The sequence below is a fragment of the Phaseolus vulgaris genome, chromosome 7 (assembly GCF_051622355.1).
Source record: "Phaseolus vulgaris cultivar YP4 chromosome 7, ASM5162235v1, whole genome shotgun sequence".
NCBI classification, from domain to species: Eukaryota; Viridiplantae; Streptophyta; class Magnoliopsida; order Fabales; family Fabaceae; genus Phaseolus; species Phaseolus vulgaris.
The window spans coordinates 6147910-6167413 of NC_143504.1; the positions used below are offsets into that span (position 1 = coordinate 6147910).

The following is a 19504-nucleotide window of genomic DNA, read 5'->3' on the forward strand; positions in this document are numbered from 1 at the left end:
TATTGTCGTTATAGGGCAGAATTCATTCCTTTTTTTTTAATTAAAGGTTACATTTCCCTTAAGAAAAGTTGGTTCAATTACCAAATCACATATGCACATTACATGAAGAACTCTGGTTCTATAACATGAAATGAAAATTTGAAAATGTGAAAATGAGAGAAGTACAAAATTACCCGAAGAATTTAGTTTATTGATTCGTTTTGAACTATTTTATCTTCCATGTTGGATTCATCACTGTGCTCTTTTGCCTGGTTTGTTCCCATGCGTCAAACAATTGTGGAGGTGTCACATGATGTGGTTGTCGAAGTTTGATCTGCGTTGAAGCCAGTTGGTAAATGCCTCAAGGGTTTTCATGTCAGCTCTGTAATGCTTTTGAGTGAACTCAAGAAGCATGGGCCATGTAAAATCTGGGTACAGCCTTGGGCTCAGTTTGTCCACTAATTCACATGGTGGACTCACCACCTTGTCACTTCTTGGACACAAAAAGAAAGCAAGAGATTTTCTTGTTGTCTCGCTGTTCACCACTGCCCTGTGCAAGCAGCTCTTGTATCTCCCATTTGAAAGAGCCTATCATCAATACACAAAAACCAAACACAAGTTTCGCATCAACACACATGGTATCATCACGAACCCAAATTCCACAGTGTTTTGTTTTTTGTTTGGTTTGGTAAGAAAAATGCATGAAAGTGAAGAGTAGTTAAATTAAGACAGTCACATTACCATGAAGGTATCACCAACATTGACAACAAAAGCATTGACATCGGGTTTGATGGAATGCCACTCATTGTCAACACAAACTTGCAGGCCTCCCACTTGGTCTTGGTGAAGAATGGTCAAAGATGTTGGATCGCAATGAGGTCCAGTGCCTAAAGTGAGGTCTGGTTTTTGACACGGAGGGTAGTAATTCAGCCTCATTATCGAGTTATTCTCTTCAAAGAACTCCCTGAAATAACCTCTACCAACTCCAAGGCTCAGTCCTAGAAGCTCCATTATACCTAAAGAAAGATTGCTCATGGCTTCACAGTAGTCCTGGTAAACATTCCTGTATAGATACGCAGAAACACATCAGTCAAACCATACCAAACATACCCACCAGGTTGACTTATTGGTGAGGGTTTCACTACTTTGCATAAGATCTGAAATTTAAATCTTATAGTGGCGAGGGTTGATTATTTATTTTATGAAGAAAAGTGGGGGAAAAAAAGGTGGCACATGTGTTTGATTACCCGAATTTCTCAAACTCTTTGCCCATTTTATCGCATAAGTAGTCCTTGACAAGGGTTTGTGAGTCATTGCGTGGTGAGTACTGGAAGGAAAGGGTCTCTTTCCAAGGTAGCTTAGAGGAGAACCTGCCAGTGAAGCTGCTAGCATAGCCGCAGTGCTCCCCTGGCATCCTCTGAGCCCTCTGTTTGTGAGACAGGGGAAGGGCAAAGAAGTGGTCCATGTAAAGGTGAGCATCAGATATCAACTGCTGCTGAATCCCATGGTTGACAACCAGAAAGAAGCCATGCTTTTGGCATGCCTCACCAACAAGTCGGGAGGCTTCCGTTGCAGCAAGAGGGTCACCGGAGAGGAAGCCTCCCAAGTCAATGAATGGAACTGGTAACTCAGGCTCATTCAAGCATGCTTTCTCCTCATCAGGCCAAACGAACTGAGAGGGTATGTGAAGTTGGTGTCTGAGGAGTGAGGCATCAAAGACAAGAGGGTGTTGATCTTGTTCTTTGATTTCTTGGTTGGATGGTTGAGGCATGATGGGGATGGGGTGCATGTCTATTGCCATTGCAATATTAATTATTAATAGTGAGTAATAGAAGGTTGTTGTTGGTTTGTGTTGTGAGGAGATGAAGAGAAGAGGGAGAGAAATAAGTTGGTAGAAGAGATGAAAGAAAAGCCAAGGCCGCTTGTTGGGGAAATGGTGGAACACATATTGGAATCTTATATAAGCTCCCAGTCTCCGACACACGTACACACACACATACTCTCTCTCTCTCTCACCCCACTTTGATCCATTCACCAACACCACCCCCCATCACTTTCACAATTTCTCTACTCACACTCTCTTCAATCTCCCACAATTAATTTTTTTTATGGAAAATAAAAAATATTAAATATGAATCACTATAGGGATGATGCAACCCTTATACATTAATACAACCTTAATCTTTTCCACTAGACATATTTATGTGTATGTCTATATAAAACTCTCTTATATTACCTCAAAGAAAGTTACGTGAGGCAAACCATCATACAACTTAAATGAATACATTATGAGATTAATGCAAACCAACGGATTTATGTACCAATCAGAAAAGAAAAAATGTGCAAATTGTGACTTGGATGTAATCCAAGACCAAACTTTTAATTTGACCAAAGTAAAAGTTTTCATAACATTTACTACTCTTTTAAAGATTATCCTGTTTCTATGCTTACGAATCTCGTTAACTACTCCACAATTATACATTTATTAAACTAACATTTTTCATTTTTAAAATGTGATATCTTAGACAAATCTACAATAAATTAATATAAGGAGAAATAATTTTTTGGAAGATGTGATTCATGTTAAAAGATGGAGATAATATTTTAAAACTGAATCTTAAAATTATAATAAATATTATAATAAATATTTATAAGTAATATAAATGTGAATATTTATTTATAAGTATTAATTATAGTATTTATATTAATTATAAATATTAATTATAATTATAAATTCAGTTTTAATATTAATATTATAATTAATGTTAAATATTATAATTAATATTATAATTAATTATGGAGGATAATATTAATTATAATTATAAATCCAGCTTTAATATTAATATTATAATTAATATTAAATATTATAATTAGTTATTGAGGATAGCCCATAATTAATATTATAAGATGGAACACCAAACAGTTGTCATTGACACATAAGAGAAAATAGTCGCATGAAACACTTGAATAGAATGTTTGAAAGTACAACTGAAGTGAATTAGATTAGTTTGCTTGATTCCTGCTTCGTCACCTCTAATTAGCAGCTCCAATCCATGTTGGCTGCACCTTGCCTAGCCTCCTCCAACTCATTTGGTGATGCTTTATTGTGCTTAAATTTTATTTTTTAAAAATTCATAGATTAATAGTATTATTTGGATCCATAGTTTCTTTATTCAACTATTATGATAAAATTTTCAATTCATTTTACTATTTTGAATATTTTATATTTTAATTTCATTTGCTTAAAAAAAATAAGTTAACGCAATGTCTTTGGTCACATTGACAGTGACATGTTAATACAACGATACAAGTTCGTTAAAAAGAATTATTAAGCCAAGGATTTTCTATCAAATACATATTTTTATATTGATTAAAAATATTGAAAACTATAAAGATATGATAGATTAATTAATTATGACGTGAGAATAGTCAATTTTTTATATTCCAACAAGTCTCAGTGTAAAAAGGAATGTGTCTAAAATATTCTGTTAGAATGTGTTAAAGCATTTTTCTAAAGAAAAATATATAAAAAAAATCAGAACTAAAAACTGGCATAGTGCATTTTGTCATTTTCACACCCTCAAGTAGGTTCGGGGAGGTCCTGCAATCGACCTTTTTAGGGAAAGAATTTTAGGAATTTGATGCAAATTGTGAAAGGCAAAAGCAGAATTGTAACTAGGCCAAGTGAGTATTCCACTATGGGACGTCGTTAGCGGAAAATCTTGAAAACTGGATGAATTCAAGATCATCTTTGAAGTGATTTGATGAAAACGATGAAAAAGGTGAAGAAAAATGAAAGGAAAGGAGGAAAAAGTGTATGAATAAAGACAGAGATAGAAGTACATCTGAAGTAGTGTGACAAGTCCTTTAAAAAAAGCATCTCTATGTGGAAGCAGTTGATGATAACTGGTATGTAAACTAAACGATGGAAAGAGCGAGCATCCAATATGCAGACAAGTTTTTCTGTTCATAAAACAATTGCTTTATATACAGAGATATTGCAGAGGAACCACAGTGCCGAGCATGGCCACTGCTTCATTTTCATGTCGTGAAACCACCACTTGCAAATAATATCACCAAATCACTTCATTTATCAATTTTGGTATACGTTGTAGTAGAAATAAAAATATTTTATATTATAACGTTGAGTTAAAGTTAAATAAAAATATTTTATAATATTAAATTAAAATTAAAGTCAACTTTTTAATATAATATTCTAATTATTACTGTAATTATATAATCTCACATATAAATTTATAATCTTAATATATATATATATATATAATAATTTTTAAAATTAATTTTATAAGATTAAGTTAAACTTTCTCGTTTAAAATAGTTATAAATAATATGATCAGTATGACCATTCTCGGCTCATCATCTTCTAAATAGTTATAAACAATGTTATGACTATGACTACACTGGTGTCTTAAGAAGGATATAAGGTTGGGATTCCTAAAGATTCTTTTAAATACTGTTTTAATAGGAAAGGAGAAAGAAGGTGGATCATCAGTGATTTCCCCCCTATTCCTGCATACCAAGCAAGCCATGGTCCAAAATTTGCCATTTCAAATACAATCTCAATTGAGTATATCCCATCTACTTTTTCTTTTGGATTTCTTTTTTATTTTTTCCTATAGTAGAGGAGATGGGGAAAAAAGCTGGAACTACATTTTCGAATAATGATAACCAAAATAGTAAAATCACCTCACTTTTATGCGCATAAATTATTTTTAGTTCTTTTATTTAATAATTAATATATAAATATTTTAGTTTCTTTTCTTAATACAGACAGCCTAATCTGTTACTTTATTTTTCAAACTATAATGAAACTTGATTGTATTTATTATGTTACATTGATCAACTCCTTTTTGAATGGTCACGCATTATGTGATCTCTAAGGACACAAGGCCTCTAAAAATTAAACATGTTTGCTTATTTGTATATTTAAAAAAAATTACAACTTATATTTTTTATATCATCACATTATAACTTTTAATATTATTATTTTAATATTTTTTCATATCATTTAGTTTAAAACTTACTCATTATTATATATATTTATTTATAAATTCATCACATTATAACTTTTTTCATTAAACTAAAACAACTTCTTACTTATTATGTTACTTTCATAAAAACTCGAAACGTAACAAAAATTGTATATCAAGAATTGTATACGATGAAAGTTGTCAAACTATATTTCTTTTTCGAAAAAACTAAAATGCAATAATTAGTAGAAAGATAGTTTGAATCAGTGAAAAAGTTATTGGACCACATTTTAGTAAATCAAATATAAATTTCAATTATATGTATTTGTTTGGGGGGAACCAAGAAACAATTGTATGCAAGATTTTCAATTGGATGTACATTGGAACAAAGAAGCTTCTTCAAATGTTTGTGAAACAAGAAGGTGCCCTTGGAAGGTGATCACGATAATAACTTTTGCACGTGGGAGTTTGTGGAAATGGAGAACATAAGCTTCGTTTGACGATGTGGATGGTATTTCTGTATATTAATATTAATTAATTATTGGATTAAATCTTATTATTGTTTCATATTTTTTCTTTGATGATTCTTGTTCTAGTTAAGACATATGGATCTTAAATTATACAGCACGTTGAATATTTTGTTGACTTAAAAAGATAAAAAAGAAAAACTCTCTTATTTATATTTGTTTTATCATCATCACAGGATCTTACTCTTCTCTTATTTTTTCGTTGCTAATTAAGTTGTGTTTGTAATGTTTCTTTTCCTTTAGTGCACTTTAAGATGGTTACCAACTAAAATATTGATAATAAATATTAAATATAATTTAGAAATTATTTTATAAATTTTTATTAATAATAGAAATTATTTTAGATAATAATAATTTTTTAATTTATAAAATAATATCTATTTTAATTAATATAATAATTAATTATTTTTATTTTTAAAATTAATTTTTATTTAATAATATTTTTAGTGTAAGTTTTAGATACTTTCTAGTAAATAATATTGAATGAGCAGGGGTGACAAAGTGGGGTGGGCCGTGCGGGCTAGCCTGTGGCCTGCTGAAAGAAACGCAGGGCGGGTTGCTTATTTCAACTCGCTGGCCCTCTTAGGCCCGCCCCGCATAACCCGCAGCCCGCGCGGGCTAAGTGCGGGACGGATTGACTCACATAATTCGCATAACTTTAAAGTGTATAATTTTTTTTCTTCATGTAACCTCATATTTTACATTCCAAAAATTTTAATAACTTCTTACTACGCAATGTTTCATGAAAATAATATTATAAGACAATTTACGTAATGTATCTAAATAAATAAAATTCAAAAATTTTATTTAAAAAATTATTTTTTTAATAAATATTTTTTATGCGGATCAACCTTTATATAGAACAGACTAAAAAAATCAACCTGCAAATTTTATACGGAACGGTGTATGCGGGGCGGACCAACGCGCATTGTCAACCCTATGAATGAGAGGTGTTATCACTAGATAAAAAGAAATATCTTCCTTATTGGTAATTCCAAACACAATTTTACCTTCTATTTATTTATATATTTCCTCTTTATTATTGTTATCAACCTAATTGTGCATCAATTCTCATTAAGTTTCCACCAATTTTGTTCTCCTCTTAGTGTGAGTGTTATTAATTGCTTTAAACAATTATATATCGGTTCTATATATTCTGGCTAAAACCGTTTCTTTCTATTCTCTCAAACCGTTTTCCTTTTGCATACATTGATAATCAAAATCCATTATTTTTCTTATTGCATTAAGAATTGTCTTAGGTAAAATCACGATCTATAGCTGGCAAATGTTTTATATTTTTATCAGCTAGGCAAAAATTTAATATGACAGCAAAGAACACGAAAAAATATATTTTTAATAGGACAAAACATTTCCATCCTACAAATAAGTGACTTTATGCTACATTTGGTCTATTATTTTATGACTAGTTAATATACTATGTTTTCATTGTCGTATTACAGTGTTTCTTAGAGTTGACTGAAGAATATACCACATAAGTTATTAAAAGAGTTAAATTATGAAAATTTTAAAGTATTCAGTCTTTCAAATCAATAAAGTAAGACTCAATGCTATATTTTGTCTATTATGATTAATTTAATTATCGTGTTTAAATTGCCCTATTATTATATTTCTTTGAGTTGATTGAAGAATGTATATCACATACAAATTATAGCGTATCTTGAAAGTCTCAAAAGTATTTTGTTCTTCAAATCATTTAAGTAAAACTGGTAGACTAACCTGATTTATCAAAAGACATGAAAAAAAAAGAGAGACCACTATAGCACAGAATATATGTATCTGAAAAAAAAGCATGTATTATCTCTTGGTATATGATATTAGTACGAGAAAAGCAAGATAATCATCTATTACAAGAGAGAAAAAAAAATATTACTCTCACTGTTAAAAGTTGTTGGTATGGTCTTATACTTTCAGTGTAATGCAAATTTTTCAATACACACATCAGTTTAAAAAAATGTGGGTACTTAAACATGACAAAGTTGTCTGATAAAAAAAAATCGTTCTAATAAAAAACACGACAAAGTTTTTCGTTTTTGTTTTTTTCCCAGTATCTGAGCAATCATTAAATAACTTCAAATATTAGCAATTATAATTAATTTGTAATTATAACAGTTATTATATAACTTCAAATATATTAATTAATAAATATTAAATGTTTATCAATATTGATTATAAAAAACAAGGGAAATAAAATAAATCAGAAGATGATGTAAGAATCCTGACAAATCATAAAAGCAGTAATGATAAATATAATATAAAGACGATAAAAAAAAACCTAGGGTAATATAATAATCCCGACAATGTTGATCCAAAAACTCATGTGGTGATGCAGTGATGTCAAATTCTGTAGAACTGGTCTTGTTATATCAGCATTGTCTGCATGAGCTTTATCCATATACACTCAAAAAAAATTGTTCGATTCTCCACCTATGATCGACAATGTCACCTAATTCTTCAGAATGGTAGCTCCTCGTCGCCAACATTCATTTGCCCACACCCTATCTCAGTGTATCAGCTGGATATGGGAGAGAAAAACATTGTCTAATTCCTATGTATGTTCTATATGTTGAGATAACCTCATGGATCAACAGCATGATATAAAAATTCAACAGAGAAATGAACACAAATACTTTTTAACTCTGCAATGGGACAATTGCTTCTGTCAGCATCCGAAGAAAAACTGAAGTTTCATACAGTTTTAGTGCTTTGAAGAATCGAGGGAAGCAAAGGATAATTAAAAATAGAGTTTAATGTCTAACAAATTACGCGATAAATAAGTATCACAGATTTATTTAGATGAGTGATATTAAAATTGAATTAAGTCATTATTAGTACTTTATTTGCATATGTAATTGATTAAAAACTTAAAATGGAGAAATTTTGATGAGGGGAATGAGTGAAACTATCCCTTTTTTTGGTTTAATTTTTAAGAAGAGATGTTAGGAAGAAGTGAAGTAACGTGGAAATGTGAGTTTGAAAGTGATGCATTATTGAGTGGAGTAATTTGTTGCAGTTAGGGTAAGATGCAGGGAAAGGTATAAAAAGTGACAGATAATCGCAGTTGGTGTGGGAAATGGGATGGTGATGATGAAAGTGGCACTTTTGGTTGCAATTATAGAGGAACAGAAGTTTTGGTTAATTAATTAGTTGTTTCGAAGGTAAGGAAGCAAGTTGCCCAACAAGCAGAACCGATCATGTTGGGCCTAACTATTACAAGTAGAAAGTGGGTTCCATTTATTTTGAACACAACAGAATAGGGTTCATATTCTTACATCTTCCACTAAAACATGGCTTCCTTTATTACAATCACACACGTACTATCACTTGGTGGTGGGTCATGTGATGTTTGTTTTTGGATTTTATAAAACAACCACAACTTGGAATACTACCCATCATATCCCAAATCGCGTTTACTCCTCCATCTTCAACTAAACATACACTTCATTTTAGACTCACCACATCAAATAACTCATCTCACTAAACACATTTTACATATATATATATATATATATATATATATATATATATGTGTGTGTGTGTGTGTTTTTTCAAGTTCTTCACATGTCCACATTTTTTTTATAATAATTATAATTATATCATTGCAAGCAATTTTTTAATTAAATTAAATAATTCCATTTTTTTCCATCTCATTCTCAAGAATTTACACTCTCAATCTCTTTTAAATCCTGCTAATTAAATACGGCTTTTATAGTAATTTCTATAAAATTTCATAATCTTATTATATATATAAAAATTATAGATTTTTTTTCTAAAACTTAAACCCTAAAATTAAGAAAATTGAGTCAAATATCATTCAAACCAAGTTTTTATAAGTAAATTAATAAATAAGAATATTTAAGAGATATTCTAATTTTTGTAAAAACACTTTTCATATAACTTTCAAGACTAAAGACTCATGATAGTCTCTCAAAACAAAATTCTTAACATCATTGACTTTTTCATAAAAAAAACTATACCTAGATCGACACGAGAAACTCACCAACCAAAATATTTACACTAGCAATAAAGACAAAAATATAAAAATTCTTAAAAAAAATTAATCACTACAAAAAATCATTAAATAGAAATCAATTTTAGAGATTAAAAAAATTATTATAGTTTCTAAATTTGTTTCTATTATTAATAAATAGTTTCTAAAATGGTATCTAATTAGCTACCAAGATTTTTGCTACCAAATTCAAAATTAGAATATAATTTAATTACTATAACAACTATTTATTTTTATCTCTAAAATTAGTTTTTATTTTATGATTTTCTTATAATGAAAGCCTAGAGATATGTAAATCGATCAAACCTTAAGATGAATGAGATTAATTAATTTTATTAGTCTACATCGTATTCCTTAACATACGTTATTTATTTTTTTGTGAAAAATCATATAAGATTTTTTATTTTTGGCTTGGCTTACTATTTTTTTTTAGCAAAACACATTAAATTACCATTTTTAGTAGAAAGGAAGGAAAGTACTTGCGAACATTTTTTATTCCAGAAAGGGGGTTTCAATGGTGGGTGTGGAAAAGATTAGTTGAGTACTGATATGACAATCTATATATAGATGGGCATCAAACTGGCCCACTAGTCATGACACAAGTCCAGTTAATCAACTTCATAATTGATGTTCGCAAAGAAATACTACTATTTCCAGTTTCGGCATTGCTTAAGAAAATCTTCATTTTGTACCAAAAACAAAACCATATTTTATTTATTGTAATATTGAATAACTTTAATTTAGAGTTAAAGTTTACTCATCTTAAGCGATTTTATTATCTGAACTTATTAATATCGATTAAAAATAAAAATATTTCATAATACTAAATAGGTACAAATTTCACATTTTATAACTTTAATATTTAATATCTGAATAGATTTATTCATCTAATTTGTGACTTATTTTAAACGTATTGATTATTAGAAATTAACATTTTGATTTGAATGTTTAAATATAACAGAATGGAATTATTGTTCTTTAAGATAATCGTTAAAAGAGAATTTACGTTATTAAAGAAATAAGAGGAGGTGAAGGATTAAAGAATTAAAAAAATTTTAAAAAAATTGAAAATTGAAGACGAAAACAAAATTGTGTCTATATCTCACTCTGTTAGTCACAGTCTTTCTCACTTTTGAGTTCCTCCATCAATGTCCCAAAGATACTTTTGGCTTTTCAATTATATCAACCGCTAAAATCTTACAATCATATAATATTATTACATAAATACTATTTTTCTACAATTCAATACATATCATGATCGTCTCAAGTACCTATTCTGTCAATTGGTTCAACTCTAGTAATTCACCTGTTGGATCAATTGCATTTTTAATTCAAAAATATCAAAATTCTTCTCGTAGCACTGAAACTGATAAGACACCGACACAGAAATATGTATAATATTTAAAATATAGGATACGGGATATAAATATATATTATATAATTATAAATTATATAAATTGACAATAAAGATTTATATGCATAAGTATGTTCTAAATTATTTTTTGGAGCAGAAAAATATTTTTCTTGACTGGTTTACAATGATTTGTTTCTTATTTTTATAATCATAATAAAAACTTATATAATAAGTTTGAGTATTTAGAAAAATTAATGTATTTTTCTTTTTTAAAATTATGTTAAAACCGTAATAGAACTGTCTGACAATTCTAATAAATATATTTTGAATTGACACTTCACGGATATGTATTCTACAAATGTCATACGACTGTTAGTATCCGATATACGAGTATCCGACACTGACACACCATTTAAGATGAGTGTGCTTCATAGTTCTCGATTGTAGTTTTTCAATTTATTAAAAAATAAAACTAAAAGAAAAAAAAGGAAAAGACAGTCTCGTTTATTGGAACACAGCGTCATTTTTTATTTATTTATCAATTTTGACATGTTAACTTTAATATTTATAGCAAGATAAGATATAATGACCTCTTTGAAACAAAGGAGTGAAAAAAAATTAATTGGATGCAGATGTCTTTAATGAAAGATAATGAAGAAGTCAACTGATTGTACGTGACATTAATTTCGAGGTCGAAGTAAGGTATTTTGTTATTATGAATACTGATTTTTTTATTATGTATTAAGTGTGAAACATCATTAATTTATAGATAATTATATTTTATTAAAACATTAATTGACTGTTTTTAATCAAAAGTATTAATAACACTAATTTATCATTAAATTTAATTTGAGATTTTATTTAAAATAAATTTCAATATGTTTTAGTCCTTTATTTTTATATAATTATTTAAAGGATGTTAAAAAAATCACAATTTTATTCTGTTAAAAATCTTTAAAAATTAGTTCTAAAAAATGATGTTGGTTCCTTTTCACTCATAATGTTAGTATTATTGTTTGTGTGAGAAAATATACTCATCACTCCTCACTTGTCCAGAACAATTTCTCAATGAAGAAATGTATGACAATTTTCTTACAACAATATAATTAGTTGTGCGGTTAAGAATACTAATGACAATGAAGGACGGTATTAGAACTGTAACTATATATTTATTTTTATATCTATCTAAATATTCATATTTAGTTTTATAAGTGTTTTATGTCAATATAAATACATATTTTTTCTTTCTTCAAAGACAATTTGGATACAGTATAATGATACAATTTAGATGTTGAGTAGGTTGGTCGTGATGTTGAGTAGGTTGGTCGTGACTATTTTTTTATAAGAATTGAAACACTCGTGAAATGTTTAATTTTGTTTTATTTATTTTTTCTGATAAAAAAATATAATATCTTAAATATGATAATTGACTATAATTCAAATTCAAAAATTAAATGTTATCCATACTTATATATACTTATATATTGAATGAAGTATATAATTGTTAACTTTTTTTTTATGGGCAAAATATATCATTATCAACATCATATATCATATGTTTGAACAATATTTCTAAATGCAAGTTTATTTGTGAATTATAAATAAGAAAGTACATATTGTTTGTATAAGGAATGGTTTCTTACTCTCAATAACATAATCAATCTCATTGTTTAGAAAAACAAATTCATAGTTATTTTTTCATCAAAACTATAAATTTAATGAATAATATAATAATAAAAATTTTAAAACTTTCAGTCCAATAATAATATATAGGTCATTTTGCACTGCATTCAGCAAGAATAGATCACCAAGTATCGTTAATTTATCAAGTAACAATAATGAATTGGTAGAAAATGAAGATTCTTTTTAAGAATAATTTCAGAAGATTCTTTTTAAAGATTAAATAAAAAAAATTATTTTTCTAAAAGAATATTTTTTACAGATTTTTAATAATAAAATTATATGAAATCGGGAAGCTAAAAATATTTTTAAGCCTTAAAAATATTTTAATTTAATTACTTTCAAACTAACTGAAAATAATATCCTACATAATTACACCTAGTGTTTGGAAAGATGGAAAAGTCATGTAACTCATATCCAAAAATTGGAAAGGTTAATGATTTAGCATGGTAATGGTTTCAGTGGATGATGATTTATTAACTAGTTAGTGATTAATGATGTGATTAAGACGTAATGAATGAAAAGATTATATATTTTGGTATGGAGCTTAATAAAGTTATTGATTTGAAAGTCTTTTTGCATTGTTGAGTTTGGGCATAACACATTGCCGACAAGATCTTGGGGAAGATTATTTACTGTGTTGATAAGTGGTAGTGTTGAATTATGGGTTCTAAAAGGGGTTTTTACTAAATGCTACCTCTTTGTCTTTGATGCAATAGATTATAATTAACACTGCGTTGTTTCTTCGTCCAACGTTAAGGACAATGGAAATTATGAATATTTTTATAGAGGGACGTGTATGCATCAATCATTGACTTCTTTAACACTTCAATTTCAACCAACTAATGCTACTCCCGCTTTTCACAAACACCAGTTTAAATACTTCATCATTGCTTTATAAAAACTTTCAACTCCTACTTATATGTATACACACTTAAAAAAAAATCATTCTTGACATGGTTGGACGTGCAAAGTGTGTTTCATAATGTTTTATTGCTAAATTTCTCTCAATTTAGATTGTGTAATGAGTCTATTTCGGTAAATGTGGTTTTGAGAAGTGATTTGGATTGCAGTCGTTAACAAAATCTGGAAAGATAGAAATAAAGTAATATTTAGAGGGAGTGTAATAGATGTATTGGAAGTATTCGCTTTGGTGCAACTAAAGGCATGAGCTTGGGTTACTTCCAAGTCGCAAGATGCGATTTTCTCCTTCTCTGATTGGTGTGTTGATCCTTTGGTCTGTATGGAGATGATGTTTTGATGTTTTGTTTGGATATAAGAGTGGGAGTTGTAGGCGGTTCTTTCCGAATTTATTTAAGTAGTGTTTAGGTGTTGACGGGAATGTGTGATGTGGAAAAGATTAAAAGTCTTGTGTTTTGTATAAGGGTTTGGTCACCCCTAAAGTGATTCACATTTATTCATTGTTTTGCGGATAAAAAAAAACTTAAAAAAAATATAGTTCTTTAAATATTGTTTTATAAAAATAGTTTTTTAAAAAGGAAATAAGAATCATCATCATTCTATATTAAGTCTATAAGTTAGAGTTCTAATTATTTAGTTATTTATTTTTAAATCTTGTCACTTTTTTAATTTTCTTTTGAGTTTTTGTTACTTTATTTTTTTTATGTTGATTATTTTTTTTCTTTTTACTACTAGAAAGAGTTAATGAGAGGTAGTGAAGTGGAGATTATTTTTGACTGATTAGAATATTAATTAAAGTAATTTCTTTCTTTCTTTAAATCTCACGTTCTCATTTTTTTTATTGATTGCTTGGGGGTGTTTGTTATCCTATGTGAGATTAAATTGGATTAAATGGATATATGGGATACTAGGTCTATAATTATATGGTTAGTTTGAGAATATTGTAATATTAACTGCTCATTTTATAATTATTGTGGATAAAGTGCATGCTTGAAGTAGTTATAATTAATGTTGTAAATATTGTTTTTCATCAGCATGTTGCAAACATGTTATAATTGATGTTTTAATATTAGTTTTATTTGAATCTGTATTGATATGATGAATGATTGCATGTTTACATTATTGAGGAGTTATGGTTAGATTATGTTTGTAGGTTTTGGATAATCACTTAAAATATTAATGTAGTGTTTAATGTTATTTTAAATTTGTTTAAGATGTTAAATTGATAGAAAATGTTTTGGATACTTTAAGTTTGTTGCATAATAATTTGTGTTTTTAATTTGTACTCAAACAGGTTTTTTTACACTCAAGGAAGCAAAACAAAACTCTTATTTTAGGATATTTTTTGTTCAAACGAAAACTAGTTGCTCAAACAAAAAAATTCTGATAAAAACCAATTTTCTCTTTTGTTGTTGAATTTTGTTGAAGTCGTACCATACCACTTAAGTAATTTTATGATGAAATTGATATTTTTAAATTGATAAATATTATGTATGTGTATAACATTATAAAAAGATGTAAAGATGTTATTCGAGAAATAGTTTTTGGTATGTTAACTATGTTAACTTTGTATGCATTTATGATTATAAGTTCATTGATTTAAACTAATTTACACTCATATTTTATATAAGTGTTGACTCTCATATCATATATAAGGATGATTGTTGATGTATATGTATTTTTGAGTATTAATTGTAACATAATAAAAATATCTTGCTTTTAAATCATAATAAAGACCATGAGAAGATGAGCGTGGTGTAATAATATAATAGCTGAAATGAATAATATATTAACAAAAATAAACTAAAACTATTTTAAAAATAATAACTAAATACTTTATCTTTATTATTTTAGTATTACTTAAACTTTTGAATTGCATTATCTTCACACTTTTAAAGTTTATTTGGCAGAATAAAGACATAATCAATGTCGAAACAAATATTAATCTAATTCAATCAATCAATGAGTCCTAATTTTGGTTTTTAACGAGTTAAAGTATAATTAGCAGTTGGTAAATTCATTGAAAGTTTAAAAGGTTAATTATATAGTTATTAAATTGAAGGAAAAAGTTGTTATATTACTTTCTAAATTAAAACGCGTCATAAACTTGATTATTATATTTATTAATAAACACAAAATAATATGAAATATACATGTTTTATATTTTTATATAAAAGTTTATTTATATTTTATATGATTAGAAAATGGTTTTCTGTAAATATAATTATAACCCTCAACCCTATTAAAAGTGTTTGACATTAAAAATTGTTAAATTAACTTATTAAAATAATTTGTTTGGTATACTTACTTATTATATGCAATCTTTTAATGTAATAAAAGAATAAGTTATGATTTTTTTTTAACCAAATATTTATAAAACGAAAACAAAAAATATGATGCAAAATATTAGCTAAACATTTAAATAAATATTTGAAAAAAAGTATATGGATTGAAATTAGCAAAAATAGCAATTTCTGATGAAAGTATCTTTTCATTTTGTGTATTAAATTTTTTAAAAAAAATCCAAATTTTAATCCAATAATAGCTTACAAATTATATACTTTATTTCCTGACCCCACTATTGTCTTGCACCTTTCCCACGTGACACCACTCGTCCCTTAACTCGTACCTTATGGAGCAAAATTACTCGGTCAATGCCAATATGTTCCTATCTTAATTAATTCATAGTTAAAGCAAAAAAACTTAAATTGAGAAAATAAAAACCCATCATGCACACCAAATCAGGTTCAAATTCTTCAGCAATGTAACAATCACCCCCATTAAATTTATAGTGCTTCCCCACTACCACATACTCAAATTTAGTTCACTTAATCTTTTTGTCCATAAATTATAAGTATATTTTATGTTTTGTTTAGAATGATCATTTTTGTTTTATATAATATTAAACAATTAACTTATGCTATAATATTACAAAACCTTTACATTATCATAGTACTAGGTGTTTAACTTTTAAAAGATATGATTTATTATATTATTGTTTTGGAATGTTTTAGATTAAAAAAATAGTTTAATTTTTTTTATCAACCATAGAAAATAAATAAATATGAACCACTTTAGGGATGGTTCAACCTTTGAACCACTTTAAGGTGGTTCAACCCTTATATATAATCATAACACAACAACCGTCAGAACCCCTTCTAACCAACCTAATCCTTATAAATTTAAAATAACAAACACCACAGCCAAAGGAATAAACCTTGCACAAGCTCATTTAATTGAAAACATACAAGTCACAAGATCAATGCATCACTCAAAATAAGCTCATTTAATTGAAAACATACAAGTCACAAGATCAATGCATCACTCAAAATAAGTAAAACAAGCAAAATCAGATTTAAATGTTACCCAAAACCAAATCTTTAATTAAATCAAGATGAATATTTTCGAATGGTCGATCACTCCACCTTAAAAAAAAAAAGTTTAGTATTCTAACCTAATACTTTGAACTCTCACTCTAAGCATAGATTACAATTAGATTGTGGTTGTGTGGATGGTGTGTGACCATTTGTGGGAACAGGACAAGTAATCTGGTCCATTTGCAGAGGCAACTAACATGATGCTGTAATTATCAGAGTTTAATGCAGATAGATAGCAAGTAAGACTATCTGATGCAAATATAAATAAAAAAAAATGACATGAAATTGACCTACCCAACAAGGTTGGATTTTAGCAGCAACAACAACTACTACTTCATTTTCTTGAGCCACAGGGTGTGTCACAATTACGACAAACACAGTTACACCCTCTTATTTATCTCCATTATAAGATTGGTCACAATTGCTTCTTTCATGTCTGCGCCATTATTTGTTGGTGGGTCATCCAGCCATCACAAATTGGGGGGCAGAGACAATCCCATTCTGATTTTGGTTTTGGAGTTTTGAAGAAAAAGGTTTGCTTCATTGTGATCATATCCAAACTATGTTCACTAATACTGGCAAATCTGATCGTGACCAAGTTGCTTTTCATCCTCAATCTTCATTCCTAGAAACAATTAACAAACCAAATTCTTACATATTACTATTCCACACAACTGCTATCTCAGTGCTTATCTTTCTGTAAACCTTATTTTGCCTTACTGCATCAGCATTTATAAGTTACAATCACAAGTGTTTGGTTGTAACTTGTAGCTTTCTCTTTGTAGATTTCTAAACTTGTTTCAGTAAATTTAAGAATTGAAGTTTTGAGCATAAATTGATTAATTTATCATCAAACCTGCCGCCTCAAAACTGTAGCAAGGTAATGGAATGCAACAAAGCAAAGCATTACAGCTGCTGGATCAGTGAAATTGAGTGCAATTTACTTTAGTCATCAATTCATGAATTGTGTAATTTCCTTCTTTTTTTTGTTTAAAATGTAAATAGAGCAAGATGAGCCTCACTCATGACACACCACTAAAGTCTATGCTTAGGATAGAGGATCCCATATTTGTGACAACCCAAATAATTTTTTTAATTATATATAAATATATTCGAAAATTTGAATTTCAGAAAAATAAATTAAAAGGTTTTGAAATGCATGGAAATACAATTTATAAAATATCATTAGCCATTTGCTGATATAATTTTAGTGACAATTTTTTTTTTCAAAATTAAAATTAATAAAGCCTTATTATTTGGACTCCATAATCTAACTTTTATTACTTAAATAACATTTTAGCATGGTATTGTACAAGATAAATCTGTATTTTTATATAATTAAAATTTAGAATAAATAAATATTTGAATGTTATTTGACATGATAAACATGTCTAATATGACTTATATTATAGTTAAATTCATAATAAATAAATGTATTTGATTCAATGAATTCTATTTAGACTTACAATAAAAAATTTAAATTGTGATATAAAGATATTTTTAACTATTATTTTAAAAAAATATTAAAATTCAGTTTGGAGATAAAGATAAAAAAAGAGACCATTATTAAAAAAAATAAACATTTGCTAGTCTCACACATGATCAGTTTTATAATTTCCAGTGGGTGAACCAATGGTAAGAAGTATATTAGTAATAGTCTATTATTATTTTTTTTATAAAAACTTTCATATTAGTAATAATCTATTAAAGAGTGTTATTAACATTTTTTATTATGATAAATACTGACAATTTATTTTTTAAAATACTCTTTTTCAATGAACTATTTGTTAATAGTTAAAATGTATTGAAAATTGCTAAATTAAATCACAAATTTATATAATAATAGGATTTTAATTTATACGAGAAAAATAAATCAATGAATTATGTGTCATTATTAAAAGACTGTAATATAATTTTGACTTAGATAGATAGCATTGAGCCAACCTGGAGAAGATAACAATATGAAAGTAGAATAACATCTACATGTTCCGGGTGTTGTTCCTTAAAACTAATGATATTATGAAAGAAACAATTCGCAGCAGAAAATGGAAATTGAAGGAGCATGTATATGATCTGGAAAAAATTTGAAAAAACTATTTGAAATAAAAATTATAAGATATGGAAATAATTAAAAAAGAAAAAGGCTAAATGGGGTGGAGAGCAAGAACATGATCCCTGTCTCGTCCCATTTGCAAATGGAGAAGAAACTATTTGTCCCTATTATCCCATCTTAACAGATAATCATCCCCATGCCCATTACCTGTTCCATCAACAATACGCCACTCTCTTTATCTAATATGTCTCAACAATTTTCCTATGAATCATGCAACTTCCAACTCTATCGTTTAAAACTTCAAAATTCTATCAATTAAGTGCTCAATAACTTCAATTTGTCTTTATTGCAGAGGATTTGACAGCAATGCAGTCAGAAACACAGGAAGTGTTTAGTGATGTTTAAGAAATAGAAGGAATCTGGTGTGATGAAACAAATTTGTAATAAGACTAGTTTTGACAAGGTCTTGCTAATTAGTGTCCTAAGAACATTGATTAAGAAGTTAAAAAGAGGAGATTTTTATTGAAGATTATGAGACCACTTGAATGTGTGACACTTACTCACCCCAACTATCTGGCCTATTCCAGGCTACTTC

At 28.0% G+C, this 19504-nt stretch overlaps 1 protein-coding gene across 1 annotated transcript; it reads right to left on the reverse strand.

Annotated features, from left to right (window-relative positions):
• Positions 1–58: 58 nt before the first annotated feature.
• On the reverse strand, positions 59–1905 carry LOC137829646 (gibberellin 20 oxidase 1). The gene is made up of 3 exons (XM_068636496.2): positions 1227–1905; positions 721–1042; positions 59–567 (listed from the first exon to the last, which is right to left on the reverse strand). The coding sequence occupies exons 1-3, from the start codon at positions 1778–1780 to the stop codon at positions 286–288; spliced, it is 1158 nt and encodes a 385-aa protein (XP_068492597.1). The 5' UTR covers positions 1781–1905; the 3' UTR covers positions 59–285.
• Positions 1906–19504: the final 17599 nt, after the last annotated feature.